Raw genomic sequence first — 15,131 nt, forward strand, 5'->3', positions numbered from 1 at the left:
TCTGACACTCCCATCCCGATTATCCCAGTCACTGAATCAATCCACCTCATAGAGGGCCTTCCCCTCCTGCACTATAATGTTAGAGCGGTGCTCAGATTCCCCAGGAATTTAAATAGAAAAGTAGACTGTGTCTGGAAATGAGAAAGCCAAGAAGGAAAGAAGAGATGCTGGTACCTGAATACTGGTCAGGGTGGTGTACTGGTAAGCTTTGACCACCAAGTAATTTGCTTCCAGGTCTATGAGTCCCAGGATCATATACTTCCACCATCGTCGTCGTAAAATTGCCAGGAGGTTTTCTTCTCCTATGTTAATGAAATAAAGAAGAAATGGGTTACAAATGGAATACATTACTGACTCAATAGACTGTATAATTTGAAGATTTAGAAAATATTTTAAAATATGGCTATTGTCATTATGTGCCATTGAGTTGCTTGCAAATCATAGGGATCCTATGTACAATAGTCCTAAAAACTGCTCTATCTTCTGCCAACCTCACTCTCTCTGATTCACCTAATATCATTAACCCAGTCACTGAATCTCATTGATGGTCTTCCTCTCTTTCTCTGTACCTCTACCTTTCCAAGCATGATGTCTTTCTCCAATGATTGGTCCTGCCTTGCAACATGCCCAAAGTATGTCAGACAAAGCTTCAGAATCCTTGCCTCCGAGGAGGTTTCACTCTGTCCAGGACGAACCTTTTTGTTCTCCTGGCAGTCCATGGTATATTGAACACCCTTCTTCATCACCACAGCTCAAAAGCATCAATTCTCCTTCTATCATCTCTAGTCATTGTCCAGCTTTCTGACTCATAGAAAGCAACTGCGAAGACTATGGTAGCTTCATAGTCTTTCTGACCATGCTTTAAGAAAGGGCAGCTATTATAAAGTTGATTTTGATGCATGGTGATCCCATGCATGTCAGAGGAGAATTGTGCTCCATGATGGCTTTTGATTGCTAATTTTTCATTGGCAGGTTGCCAAACTTTAGTTCTGAGGGCCCAAAGTACAAGAATTTCAGGTAGACTGAAAACGACCAACCTTTCAGCGAAGAGCCCAATGTATTAACTGTTTACACTACCCAGGGATTATATTCCTTACCAAATAAACATTTATTTTTAAAACAAATTGAACAAAATAAATCACATGAGACAAGATGCATGTTTTTACTGAGCTGATAGCTTCCAATGTAAATTTCAGACTCTCAAATTTATTTCTATACCGGAATAAAGATTGAGAGGAGTATTACTTTATCATGTTAAATGTGTTCTTCCAATGAGAGAAAAATTCAAGCACATTCTGTAAAAATAAAGGTGAGCTGGAAAAAAAGTGAGAATGTGAACAAAGTTGAATAAATTCAAGAAATAGAAGTTGTCCTAAACCTTGGGATGTTAGTAGAATCATTATAAATGAAAAGATGATAACCAAGTTAAAACGGGTTTGTGTTTGGCAGCAGATCTGAGATCTTATCATAGATAGTCATTCAGCTGTGGACACTGCATGCTCTCTGGTGGCATGTGAGTGATGGGGAGATAAAGGAAGTTAAGGTTCACTCAGATGGAAAATACTGACATCGGACCATGGTCCTAACACTGTAAACAAATGCAACTGTCACCATTTTACTTCTAAACCTGGTCAAGTCAGAATAGTCTTTGAATCTTTTAGTTTTTCAACTTTATTTTCACAAGTAATTTTGTCTTGGAATAAAGCTAATTTTTCAAGGTAGGACAATAATGACTAGTAATAATAATGCTTTCAGAAACTAGACAAGTATTATAGAGCATATGAATAATATACAGAAACCCAGAGTGGATGGTAGTGTATTAACTAGGTATCGTTACATAATAAATATCACAAATACAGGAGAAACAAACATTTATTATTTCATAGGGCTTTTGTTTTGGATTTATTTTTGTAGGGTTGTTGTTGTTGGTGGTGTTGTTTGGGGTTTTTTTGTGTTTTTTGTTGTTGTTGTTGTTTTTATTGTTTTTGGTTTTTTTTGTATAGCAGATATGCTTTATTTAAAATGCTCCCTTTGGGGGAAGTTAGGTGAGGCTTAATATTGCTGTTATGTGGCGTCAAGTGGCCTGCAACCCATTGCACCCTATGTACAGCAGCTCTTAACCCTGCCTGTTCTGAGCCAGTCTCACTAACTTCCAACACACCAACCCCCATTGCCCCAGTTACTGTATTAATCCATCTTACCTGGCGTTTTCCTCTCCTGCTCTGTCCCTTCACCCTTCTGAGCATGATGTCCTTCTCTATGCACCAGTCTCTCCTGCTTGCATGTGCAAAGTATGTGAGATGGAGCTTCAAAATCCAAGGAGAACATTGTTTTCACCCTCTCAAAGACAGACCTATTTGTTTTCTTCACAGTTCCTGATATGTTCAAGACTCTTCTCCAGCACCACAATTTGAAGGCATCAATCCTTCTGTCATCCTTAGTCACTGTCCAACTCTCTGAAGCATAACAAGAAATTGCAAATACCATGGAATATATCAAGCGCAGCTTAGTCTCTAGAATGAATTTGTTGCTTTTCAGTACTCTGGAGAGGTCCCTGACAGCAGATATTCCCAAAGCAATTTGTCTTTTGATTTCCTGACTGCTGGTGTTAAGTGTGTTGATTGTGGAGCTGAGCAAACTGTAATTGTTAATAACCTCAATCTCTTCTCCATCCATCATGATGCTGCCAACTGGCCCACAGGTAAGAATCTGTTTTCTTGATGTTGAGCTTCAATCCATATTGAACACTACAGTGCTTGATCTTCTGGAGCAAGTGCTTCAAATCCTCTTCAGTTTCAGCAAGCAAGGTTGTATCTGCATGATGTAGGTTGTTGATGAATCTTCCTCCAGTCCTGATGCCACATTCCTCTTCATAAAGCCTTGCTTCTTAAATGATCTGTTCTGCTTATAGATTGAAAAGATATGGAGATAGGATGTGTCCCTGATGTACTCCTTTCCTGATATTAAACCGTGCAGTATTACACTGCTATGTTCTGAGGACTGCTTCCTGGTCCAAGTATAGTTTTCACATAAGCACAATCATGTGTCCTGGGATTCCCATTTTCCTCAAGGTTAGCCACAATTTGTTGTGACTATCCTTTGCATAGTCAATGAAACACAGGTAGACATAGCATCACTCTTATCTCATGGTTTTTATGGGACAATAATCTGGCTATAGCTAAGCTAAGGGCTTCTGGTTCAGGTCATAGTCAGGTTGTCAACTAGGAATCCAATTCTATCTGAAAGATGAACGGAGAGACTTCTTAGGTTCCTTACCAGCTGTTGGCAGACCTCTGTCCATCAACACAAGGATCTTTTAGCAGGGATACATTAAAGCAGAGCTGCTTTCCTCTGGGTGAGCAAGCCAAGTGAAAGAGTGTAAAAGGAAGAAGCTAAGATGGAAGTCACAGATTTTTTTTTTAAATCAAAACTGAATCTCTTGAACGACATCTTATTATTTCTATTGTATTTTTTTTTAGAAGAGAGCTGATTAAGACCAGTCCACATTCAAAGGAAGAGGATTTTATGTAGGAATCACTGAAAGATATCTTAGAGGCTCCTTACCCAGGGATACGTATCTCTAGATCTATAACAATGCTTGTACAGGCTCTTTACATCCTCAAGAGCATCCCAAGTCCTCATTGGGTTTTGTTCCATCTTAGAACCTTGAGCTCCCCAAGTTAGGTTGAGGTCTGCTTCCAATGACCTTCATATGATGTGACCTTTGTAATTCTATGGAGACTTGCAAATACAAAGCTTTCAAGCAGCAGGAAATATCAAAGGGCAGGAAAGAACATTATAATTTCCCCAGTCTATGCTTCCGGCACACTAGAAGTCTCCCTTTCTTTCCCTAAGAATTGCACTCTTTAGTCATTGTTCAAATTTTGTCCTCTAATCTTTTCCTGCCCTCTTTCTCTGCTAGGCAACTCTACAGTCCTTTCACATGATTGTGAATACATAGAAATTAGCTTTCTCACTGGAGGGGTATAGGAGCTTTGGTGGTACAATAGATAAAGCATATGGATGAGAGCCAAAAGTTGGCAGTTTGAACCCTACTCAGTGGTTCCAGACATTTTCCTGGTGATTTGCTCCCATAAGGATTACAGCCTAGAAAACTCTATAGGACACTCTTACTTTGCCACGTGGAATCATCATGAGTTTAAAATTGACTTGATAGCATATAACTGAATGGACTATTTGAGGGATGGTAGAGTTGAACTAATGGATTTAACTACAGCACCCAGCATATTGCAAATGGCAAGGGATTTTGGCAAGAGTCTTGGAATAAATGAATCAATGAATTCAAAGAAATTGTGAAGGCTAACTATTTGAATTATGATACATGGAGAAAAGATTGAAGCTGGCAATGATTTTCTCATCCTAATGTCTCTCTCCATGGATGTTTCCTTCTGAAAATATACCCTAAGTAGATGACACATCCTTGCCTTTAAGGCACAGTCTGGCTGCATCTTCCTTCATGACAGACTTGTTTGTTCTTTTGGACATCCATGGTATATTTAATACTCTTTACCAACACAATTCAGAGGCATTCATTCTTCTTCTGTCATCTTTATTCACTAACCAACTTTCAGATGTATAGGAAGCAAACAAATGAAATTACCATGACTTGAATCAGTTACACATTTACATTTAGAATAAAGAGCCAGAAATGGTCCAAAGAGTTTCTAAAGATTCTTATACCACATCTTATTAATTATACATTGTCACAGAAAAAAAGGGCCAGAATAGAATTGATAAAAGAATATATGGTGGAAAAGGATTCTATATAGCATAGCCTTGAAGAACAATTAAAATAATTATTGATTTGCCCTAAAGCACAGCTCTAGTGTGGCCTTAAAACTACACATAGATAACTCTTGTAAAAGAACAATGTTTAAGACTAGACTATACAACAAACTCTATTTGAATATGTTAAGATCCAGTTCCAGTGTAAGAGTCATACTCCTCATAGCTTACCTGTAGATCCATGGCTGGTAACTTTGATCTCAAGGCCATTTTTTCCAGAGCCAATTCTTTCCAGAAACCCTTTGGCAGTGTTCATTTCTCCACAGTTTATGTACATGGTTGCTAAGTTAGCACATTTGTCCCAATTTGTCTTTTAAATAAAACATTCGCAACCTAATTGCATAAATGTGCTGGAATGAGTTTTAAAGAATTCTGATTTACATAGTTGTGTGTAGAGCCTGGATATTGAACTGAGGGTCAAACCTAGGACTTTCATATGGTTACGTTCCCATGGCCAGCCTCAGGATGACTTCGGCTTGGAATACCAAGATTTATAGCCAGAGAATATAGAAGCATTTTATGCAACAGTAATGACCTGAGATTTTGGCTAAATGATACACTTTTTTTTTTAAGTCTTTGGGACTTTCCATGTGTTGTCTAAATAGATGGACTATTCTTCCCCCAGTCTTCAGATAAATGAGCAGCATACACTTTCATCAGGAAGCTTTTCTTGACACTTGAACCACTCTAGGCTTGACTGAGTTTCCCTGCTTAACCCACAGATAGTACTATCATGCTGTGTAGTGATTACAGGGATTATCTATTTTCTTACCTAGCCCATTAAATCATTAACTATTTGAAGAGTGTACTGTTGCCTTGTTCTTTACTATCTCTAGTACCAAAGAGCACATGGTGAACAGTCAATAAATAATACATTTCATGCTTAATTATTTGAGAATCTCAGAAATGTTAAATAGCACTGAAATTAAGGCACTTAAAAAAGATGTCTACTTTAAACATTCATATTTCAGGAAATTGAAATTGTTTTCTAGTCGGAGTAAGACATTATCCTACAAAACTTAATTGGTGAACATTTTACACATATTACACTGCACATAGGGCATTAAAAAAGGCCAATGATACATTTAACTCCAAAGATAAAACATTGAAGTCATACATATAATAAGGTAACTGTACCAGTTAATTTATACAACTAGCAGAGAATTGGATTTGTCAAACTCACTGTATATCATTCACATTCTAATCCATAGCATTGAAATTGTGGGCTCAGGGTACTGTTTGCTCCACCAATCAATAAAATATTTAGAGTATCATTCATTACGTAGATTCAAAGAGATGATTAGTCAAAGAAACCTGCAAGCAAAACACCTCAAATATGATAGATACTTTTATATTGTTTGCTTTAAAGTATTTTAAAATAAACACACAACATCCTTGGTTAGCAGAATTATCCAGGAAGTTATAAGAGTGTTTCTCATTCTTGGCTGAGAAAAAAAAAAAAAAAGCAACCCTTAAAAGAAGTGCCTGGAGATTTACCTATGTGATTCCTATTAGCAGTGTTGTACAATAGGCCATTAAAATTCTTTCTAGAATAATGAAAAGCATTCCTCAGAGCCTCTGTGGATCTCTCTAAGCCTTAGGAATTAGGGCCAAGCTAAGAAACACTAATGATATGTCAACACTTTGAAATGCCTTTTTTTAATTAACTAGGAGAAATAAAGTTTATTATTTTATTATCAATATGTTGAAATTGCTCAAATATAAATGTTGTTGTTGTTGTTAAGTGCCGTCGAGTCGCAGGCGACTCATAGCGACCCTATGAAGGAGAGTCCTCAACACTTGGGTGTCTCTCATCCTCTCTCCAGGTTCATAGGGTTTCTGGAGGCAAGCTATTACGGAAGTGGATGCCACTCCTCTTTCCAAGCTCAAAAATAAATAAAAATATTAAATAATAAAGATGTAACAGTCTGTTATCTATCTTTATTTAATAATTGCTTGAGTGTATGTGTGTGCATATGAGAGAGAAAGATATCATAGAAGAAAGCCTCCTTTCTTCCTCTGTCATATTTTACTGTCTTCCTTCCTCAAATCTCCATATTGACATTGTTGTGTACCCTTCACATTCCTGTTTTTGTTTCACCTTTCCTGCACCTGTAGAAGCTCTTGTCATATAGTATGTATATAGTACGTATATACGTGTTACATTGCTAATTAAAAGATAAATTATTCCAATCCACCATCTGCTTCAAGACAAAAAATGGGCTGTCTTCTCTTGTAATGATTTATAGCTGAGAAATCTGATGGAAAGTCATTATGAGTTGGTTAGCTGTGGGCTTGGATTTGTTATGCACACAGAAGGGAGTGGTGGTTCAGTGGTAGAATCATCACTTTCTGTGTAAAATATCTGGGTTTAATTCATGGCCATCACAGCCCAGTGCATCCAGCACTGTCCATCTGTGGAGGCTTGCATGTGCTTTGATGCTGAAAATGCTTCTGTGGGGCTGACACACTAAAAAGAAAGGTCTGGTGACTTATTTCTAAAAAAAAATAAAAAATCATCCAATGAAAACTTGATGTATGGACAATAGTTCAATGGTGTGCATGGGGTTGCCTTGAGTTGGAGAGGACTAGATGGTAGGAACGATCAATGAATACAAAGTAGCATACATTTTTCTCTAGTCTATCGGAAAACTTTACCCCAAAACACTCGTACTGAATATATCATTCTAGCTGTGCTTAATAATGCAGAAATGTGTCCTCATTTCATATAGATCAAATTCATTTATTTTAAATGATGCCATGAACTAAATTGTGTTCCCTCAAAATATGTGTCACCCATGATTCTCAGTGGTTTGGTGGTTCTGTAATGATACAATTTGACCATTGTATAGTGATATAATAATCCCCATGATGCGATCTGATATCACAGTCAATAAGCCGTAAGGCACCAGGATGAGATGCAACTCAAGTTACACCAATCAATAAAATATTTAGAGTATCATTCATTACATAGATTCAAAGAGATGATTAGTCAAAGAAACCTGCAAGCAAAACACCTCAAATATGATAGATACTTTTATATTGTTTGCTTTAAAGTATTTTAAAATAAACATCCTTGGGTAGTAGAATTATCCAGGAAGTTATAAGAGTGTTTTTCATTCTTGGCTGAGAAAGAAAAATAATAAATGAGATTTCCCTGGGTTATGGTCTGTATCACTGTTAAAAAACAACACCACAAAAAACAACTGTGACATGAAAGTTTATACAGCAGATTGACTTTCCAGTCAACTGTTCATACTCATTTCATTTTATACCATTAATCCCAATACCCACAATGTAACATCATTATTCCCACTTCCTCCCTGTGATACTCATTTCCATTAATCCTCCTTTCCTACCTGATTGGTTATTCTAAGGAGTGGGCCCTGTTATTATTGCTCATCTTATAGGTGAATCTGTTTGGCTGAAAATTGAGCCACTGGGGTGAATTTTGCTCCAGGTTCTAATGGTGATTTAGGGCTCTAGAAGGAGCTACATGAATACCACTAAAAGAGAAGAGCTGGGAGTGGAGTGCATCCTCTGGACCTGGAGTTCTTTCAATGAGAAAGTCCTAGACTTAGGGAAACACTGATGCCAAAGAACATTGCATCCAGAGATATGGCAAGGACTCAGGTCCACAGATACTGAAAAGGACAAAACTCAAAAGCTTATAGAGAGAGGTTGCTTTCCATTAGAGCTCATATTTGGAATTTGAACTTTTAGTCTTCCAAACTTCCATGAGAGAAGAAATTCCTGTATGATAAAGCCATCCAGTTGTGCTATTTCTATAACAGCAGCATTAGAGAACTAAGACAAAATGTATTCCATTTTATGAATATGTCATCATTGCCACTGATGGTCATCTAAGTTGCTATCTATTACATCGACTATAAACACTATAAAGGATGTCTTTGTGTACGTGTATCTCTGTAATTGCAACAGAAATTTATTTTGTTTTCATTCTCTTTGTTAAGATTGTAGGTTATACAAGTATTCAAACATGTGTAAAACATAATTAAAGAAAGCTAAAGAAAGCTATTCTAATTTTAAGTAACAAAACACTTCAGCAAAAAAAAAATCAGTAATTGAGAGGGAAATCATTGGCATTGTGATCTTGCAATTCACATCTAATTTTACTAAGCATCAACAGAATGATCAAAGTATGTTCGAAAAAAATTTAAATCAATGTTTAAAAATACAGACTAGACATTTGACAGTGTCTATGTAAAAGTATTAACTTATCCAGCCCTTATAATAAAGCTCAAGTAGGTATTTTTACTAACCCTATTTACAGACTTAAAACCCAACACAACAGTATAGGGGAGTTAAGTATATTGAAGAAGGGGACACAGAGAAGTTAGGAGTTTGTCTCAGACAATTTGACATTAGTCTCCATGTTTGTTAGCATCTCACTATTTTTCCTCACTTATTTGAAACTGTAGCGTTGTCTTCAAAGGTCATACATTTCTCACTAGAAGATCACTCCTGTTCTAACTCACCGTTAGATTGTGGCACTGCCAACTCCAGGATGCCAGCCACATGAATGCTGGTCTGTCTGTAAGATGGTGCCTCCTGGAGTTTCTAAGACTCAGTCCAGGAAGCTGTGCACCCTCCTCCTCCTCGGACCTTGCCTGTGGTTGACCTTTGTTCTATAGGTCAAGATCAAGGACTTGGCTGTCTAATTGAAGTCCACGGGCATTTCCCTTGAGGAACAAGACTTTAAATAAATATTAGGACTTCAAAGAATCTAATTATAAGAATTGCTGTTACCTTCTCTATGGCTTGTTAAATCCATATGCCTAACCACAGTCATTCAGGGGGTGATTTTCAATAAGCAAATGAAGAGGAAGCTTTCATAAAAAGGGCCAAAACATAGTCCGTGCTTACTTCTGGAAAATGTGTACTGACCTAAAAACAAAAGACTTTTGATTCTGGATTTTCTTGTTTACCACACAATAGTCGTTTGAATAAAAGAAATAAAAGTCTTTTCAGGCAGTGAATTCTGTTTAAGGTTAATTCTGTGAAGGGGATAAAAGACTAAGCTAGTTGTTGTTGGATGCCTTCAGGTCGACTAGGATCTGAGACTTGCCCCATCCTGCACCGTGGTCACCATCTCTAAGGTGCCTGAGCCCATTGCTTCACTTACTGTGATAATCCATCTCACTGAGGTGTTTCTGCTCCCTCACTGACCCCTCTACCTTCCCCAGCATGAAGTCTTTTTCCAAGGAATGGCCTCTCCTGACCACATAACCAAAATATGAGAAACCAAACCCACCATCCTTGCCTCAAGGCAAGTTGTAGCCCAATTGTACTTCCTCCAGGACAGACTTGTTGTTTGGCAGTCCATGTAATATTTAGTACTCTTTTCTAACACCACGATTCTAAGGCATCAATTCTTCTGTCATCCTTATCCATAGTTCAACTTACTGATGCAGGGAAAGCAATTGAAAATACAATAGCTTGAAATAGGCACACCTTAGTCTTTAAACTGGCATCATTACTTTTATTTGCTGTCTAGTTGTTGGTGTCTAGCAGATTCAAACTCCTGGTGACTTCATGTGCATCCAAGTAGAATTGTTATCTACAGGGCTTTCGTTGACTGAATTCTAAGAAGCAGGTCATCAGCTGAGGTACCTCTCAGTGGGCTTACTGCCAAGCTGCTGTTAGCAGCTGAGTCACTTAATTATTGTACCGCCCAGAGACTCCGCTAAGAAAACAAGAGATGCACTATCAAGGGGCAGAACAGGCAGTGCGCTCCCAGTGTTTTCACACATAAACCGAGCCCAGCACAGAGGCTCAGTGTCACCAGGGAAGCCTTAGCACTGGGAATGAGAACTTGACTCAAGCTGTCTCCTTCTTAAAGGTCATCACTTCGGAATGTGAGCAGTAGCATCCTAAGTTGGAATCATCCTAAAGATGTGAGTTGATCCATATTACCTTAATAGTAATATCTCTCTTTTCAAATTTTATTTGTATACATTAAAAATTACAGTTTGCTCGGCTTCACAATCAACACTCCAGTACCAGCAGTTAAAAAATCCAAAGAGGAATTGCATTGGGTAAATCTGCTGTGAGGGACTTCTCCAGAGTACTGAGAAGCAACGATGTCATTCTAGACACTAAGGTACACCTGATCCAGGTCATGGTCTTTGCAATTACTTGCTATGCATCAGAGAGCTGGACAATGACTAAGGATGACAGAAGAATTGATGCCTTTGAATTGTGGTGCTGGAGAAAAATCTTGAACATACCATGGACCACCAAGAAAACCAAAAGGTTTGTCTTAGAGAGAGTGAAACCAAGTTTCTCTTTGGAGGCTAGGATTTTGAAGCTCTGCCTCACATACTTTGGGCAGATGGCCAGAAGGGGCCAATCCATGGAGAAGAACATCATGCTCAGAAGGGTGGAGGGACAGCACAGGAGAGGAAGACCCCAAATGAGATGGATTGAAAAAAATGGCTAGGACAATGGGGTAGGTGTGTTGGAGTCAGTGACAGGGTAGGCTTCAGAGCTATTGTATATAGGGTCATTTAGTATATAGGGTTATTTAGGGTCATTATGAGTTGCAGGCGACTTTACATCACATAACAACAAAATAACAAATACGTAAAGATATATTATTTACCACTGGATTTAAATTTGCAAAAACAAAATAAAAAAGAAATGACATGTGGCTCCATTTTGTCAATAACACTAGCTCATATCTTCTGCATTTGAGCACAGGTGGGAATGAATGAGTTGCAAAGAACTTCTTTAAAGCAAGTATTTCTTTCTGATTAAAAACTCACAAGTGGTTTCCTGAAAGGTAAAACACAAAGGCAGCTGAAGGGTGTCTGGCTCATGATTTTGGCTAGTTGAATAATAATATTCAGAACATGAAACTGGAAGGGAAATTTGCAAATGAAGGCAAAAGTATAAAAACTAATGAGGGCTTGGAAAGATATCTGAAAGCAACTAAAAATGAATCATAATTGCATAAGGTTCTGGTAGCTCTTAGCAGAAGCTGAATGTGTGAGGGGAAAACCATGCATCAATAGAAGAATTTCATACAGGATAGATTTCTTAAGAGTGAGTTTATTTAATTAAAAGTTAAATTTTTGGCACTGGTGATTAAAATAAAATTATAAGCTCAATTTACTGATATTTCTGAGACAAACATTTTGCACATTACAATATGAAAATGAAAGTTTCAGTTTCTCAGCATGAATGCTATGCATGGACCGTTTTTAAGATGAACCAAAGCACTTAAATCTGAAGGTTGTTCCCCCCACCCATTTATATTTTAAACAATTAAAAACTATTGTCTTTTATGAAGCTAATGAGTATGATTTTTACATAGCACACTACTGTCTTCTAAAGTATCCAAAATGCTTTGTGGTCATGATGTATCTTAGAATAGAAAATGTAACCATTAACATCTAGAGAATAACATAAAAATGAAAGTAAATTTGCCCCAATTTTATTAAAAGCCAAAACAGTGACTGTGGAGCTGATTACAACTCATACTACCCCACATGTTTCAGAGTAGAAAAGCTCTCCAAAAACATTTTTAATGGTTTTGACCTTTTGGAAATGATCACTGGGCCCTTTCTTTCAAGGCATATGTGATTAAATTTCAATCACAACCTTTTAGATAATAGCAAAGCACTTAACCCTATGCATTAATCAGAAAAAAATGTTATCATACAGATAGTTAAAACAAATAGTTGACATACAAATAAACAACTTTTCAGGGTAGTTAAAAACCATGGGCCAGTAGACTATTTGAGGAAATGTTACCTTATAGAGAATGAATGTTAACTTAAACACTTTTCTGGTCAATATTTATGCGTCAAGGTTGATTCTACTTCTTAATGAAGATAGGGCACTAAACTTCTCTTGGGTCTACTTTAAAACTAGGTATATCTTTCAGAGTATTGGTTTTATATTCTTGTAAAGAACACCCTGTGAGCAAATAAATTCATTTGAATGGCTCAACACTGTCACAATCAATAAATAAAAAAAGGAGACAGAAAACTCTTAGAAATGTTCTGTTGCATGATCAAACTCCTGTCTCATATTTATAACTGTAATAGATATACTTCTTCATAAAAGTTGTCTGAAAATGAAAATTTTACCCAATGGATCTGAGTACATTTTTCTACCCTAAACTCCTGTTCAGTTTGTGTTTCTTAAGTACGATCCCTTTAGGAGCCCTGGTAGTATAGTGATTAAAGGCTTGAACACTAACCAAATCATCAGTGGTTTGAACCCAGAAGTCTCTCTAAGAGACAGGAAGCATTCTGTTTCGTAAAGTTCAATTTAGAGAAACTCTATAAGGCAGTTCTGCTCTGTCCTATAGGATTGATATGAGACAGTCAACTTGTTGGCAATGGATATTTTTTTTATTTTAAGAAGACATTTTAACACTATAGAATCATTTTCAGTTGCCTAGATGTACAGCCTTGTACAGCCTTCCATATAGATTACATCTCAACAACAAGAAGACAAAAGTCCCTACCACTGGGCTGATAGGCAACATCATGATAGATGGAGAAAAGATTAAAATTGTCAATGATTTCCATCTTACTGGAATCCATAATAATCAATACCCTTTGTACCAACAAACAAGCAAGTAATCAAAAGACATTGCATTGGGGAAATCTGTTAGGGACTTCGCCGAAGTTCTAAGTAACAGTAATGTCAGTTTAAAAACTAAGGTGTTCCTGATTGAGGCCATGGTCTTTGCAGTAACTTGTTAGGCATCTAAGGGCTGGACAATGACTACAGACGACAGAAGAATTGATGCTTTTGAGTTGTGGTGTTGGACAAATAAATATCTCATGGACTGCCAAAAGAACAAACAGATATGTCTCGGGAAATGTGCACCAGAATGCTCCTTAGAGGCAATGTTAATGAAGCTTTGTCTCACATACTTTTGGCATTTTGTTACAGGGGCTATTCCTTAGAAATTGGTTGTTAAATTAAGAGAGTTCTTAAGTTATATCTGGAGAGGTGGAAGGTTAGTGAAAGAGAGGAAGACTTTCAAAGAGTTTGATTTACACAGCAACTACAGCAATGGAGCCACGTGTGTCAGAGATGATGAGGATAGCACAAGATCAGATCTCAACAATATCTTGTTCAGAGAGTTGCTATGAGTCGTATTTGGCTTGACATACCTAACATCAATAACAACATATGTGCATATTCTCATTCTGAAAAGTCTCCCTGAGTTTCCCTTCCTTCTCATTTAAATGGAGTTTGCTAGGTTGCAGTTTTCCTTTTGGGCAACCAGGCTGGTACTGTGCACAGAAAATGATGTCCATGGAGCTGTGTACATAGCCATGCTGCCTTCCTCCAGTCAGTGTGTTTATTCAGCAGGGAACTCTAAGCAAGGCTCTTCCACACACTGGAAGCATGATGTCTGGGTGCCTGCACAGCCTCCGTTTTCCTCATCTGTAATTTATGCTACTAAGGCGACTTGCCTTCTCAGGTATTTAAAAGAATAAACTATTTGTAAAGTACTTGACTCGACGGCACATAACAACAACAACAACAACAAAGTACTTGATACAATGTCTGGCAACTAGCCACTGTTATTATCATGGACGTATCATAGCTGATCTTTCTTTATGCTGAACTCCCACATAAGGAAACTTTTCCTCAAATGTGCCTTAAATCTATTCCTCTTCTGCTCAGGAATTTAGCACATGTAAGTGATAAATACGTCAGCAGAAGCAGACCCCAGTAACTCTCAGGTGGTAATACAACATAAAACAATCTCTGATGGTGTAATCCCTACACAGATGCACTGTAAACCCACAGGCCAGGCATCTGGTAGATCAAATCTAGTAGAAGCTCAGAGAAAGATGGGCAATGTCCTAGGAGATTTACAGACTCAGGAACCCAATGGAAGGTCAACTGTGAGTCAATTCAAACTCTAATTTGAGATTTGTGTCTTTTTCTTCCCTGGTATTTATAGTTAATATATATTGTTATTGAGAAGAGTGTCAAAATTTGGCATTTTAAATCTTGACTTGCTGCCATCAGAAAGCTATCACTTACAATGAGAATCACTACCCACCAGATCAAAATGGCTAATGATAGGTTGCCTGGGGGTGGTGGTGGCGGGTGGATGCTTTCTTTCATTTGAAATTATTCAAAGCAATCATAATGAAATGATGTATTAATATAAATCTTTCTCTTGGCTTGCTGGGGTGAACCTGCTGAGAGGAAAATGTATTTGTCCTTCTTAATGGCAAGACTATTTCCTTTTTCTTCATCCCAATTTGTGAAATGTGACCCTCTTTGCCTTTTAGAAGTTTCCTGTAATTGGCTCTGATGAA

General features: G+C 37.5%; 1 protein-coding gene across 1 annotated transcript in view; it reads right to left on the reverse strand.

Annotated features, from left to right (window-relative positions):
- Positions 1-15,131, reverse strand: part of SLC35F1 (solute carrier family 35, member F1) — a 711,879-nt gene that overhangs the window by 195,554 nt on the left and 501,194 nt on the right. Inside the window, exon 3 of the mRNA XM_006879001.1 lies at positions 175-302. Coding sequence (XP_006879063.1) covers positions 175-302 — 128 coding nt within the window. The remainder of the gene's footprint in view (positions 1-174; positions 303-15,131) is intronic.

Source organism: Elephantulus edwardii, unplaced genomic scaffold (genome assembly GCF_000299155.1).
Source record: "Elephantulus edwardii isolate Elephantulus edwardi_28Jun2011 unplaced genomic scaffold, EleEdw1.0 scaffold00002, whole genome shotgun sequence".
Classification (NCBI taxonomy): Eukaryota; Metazoa; Chordata; class Mammalia; order Macroscelidea; family Macroscelididae; genus Elephantulus; species Elephantulus edwardii.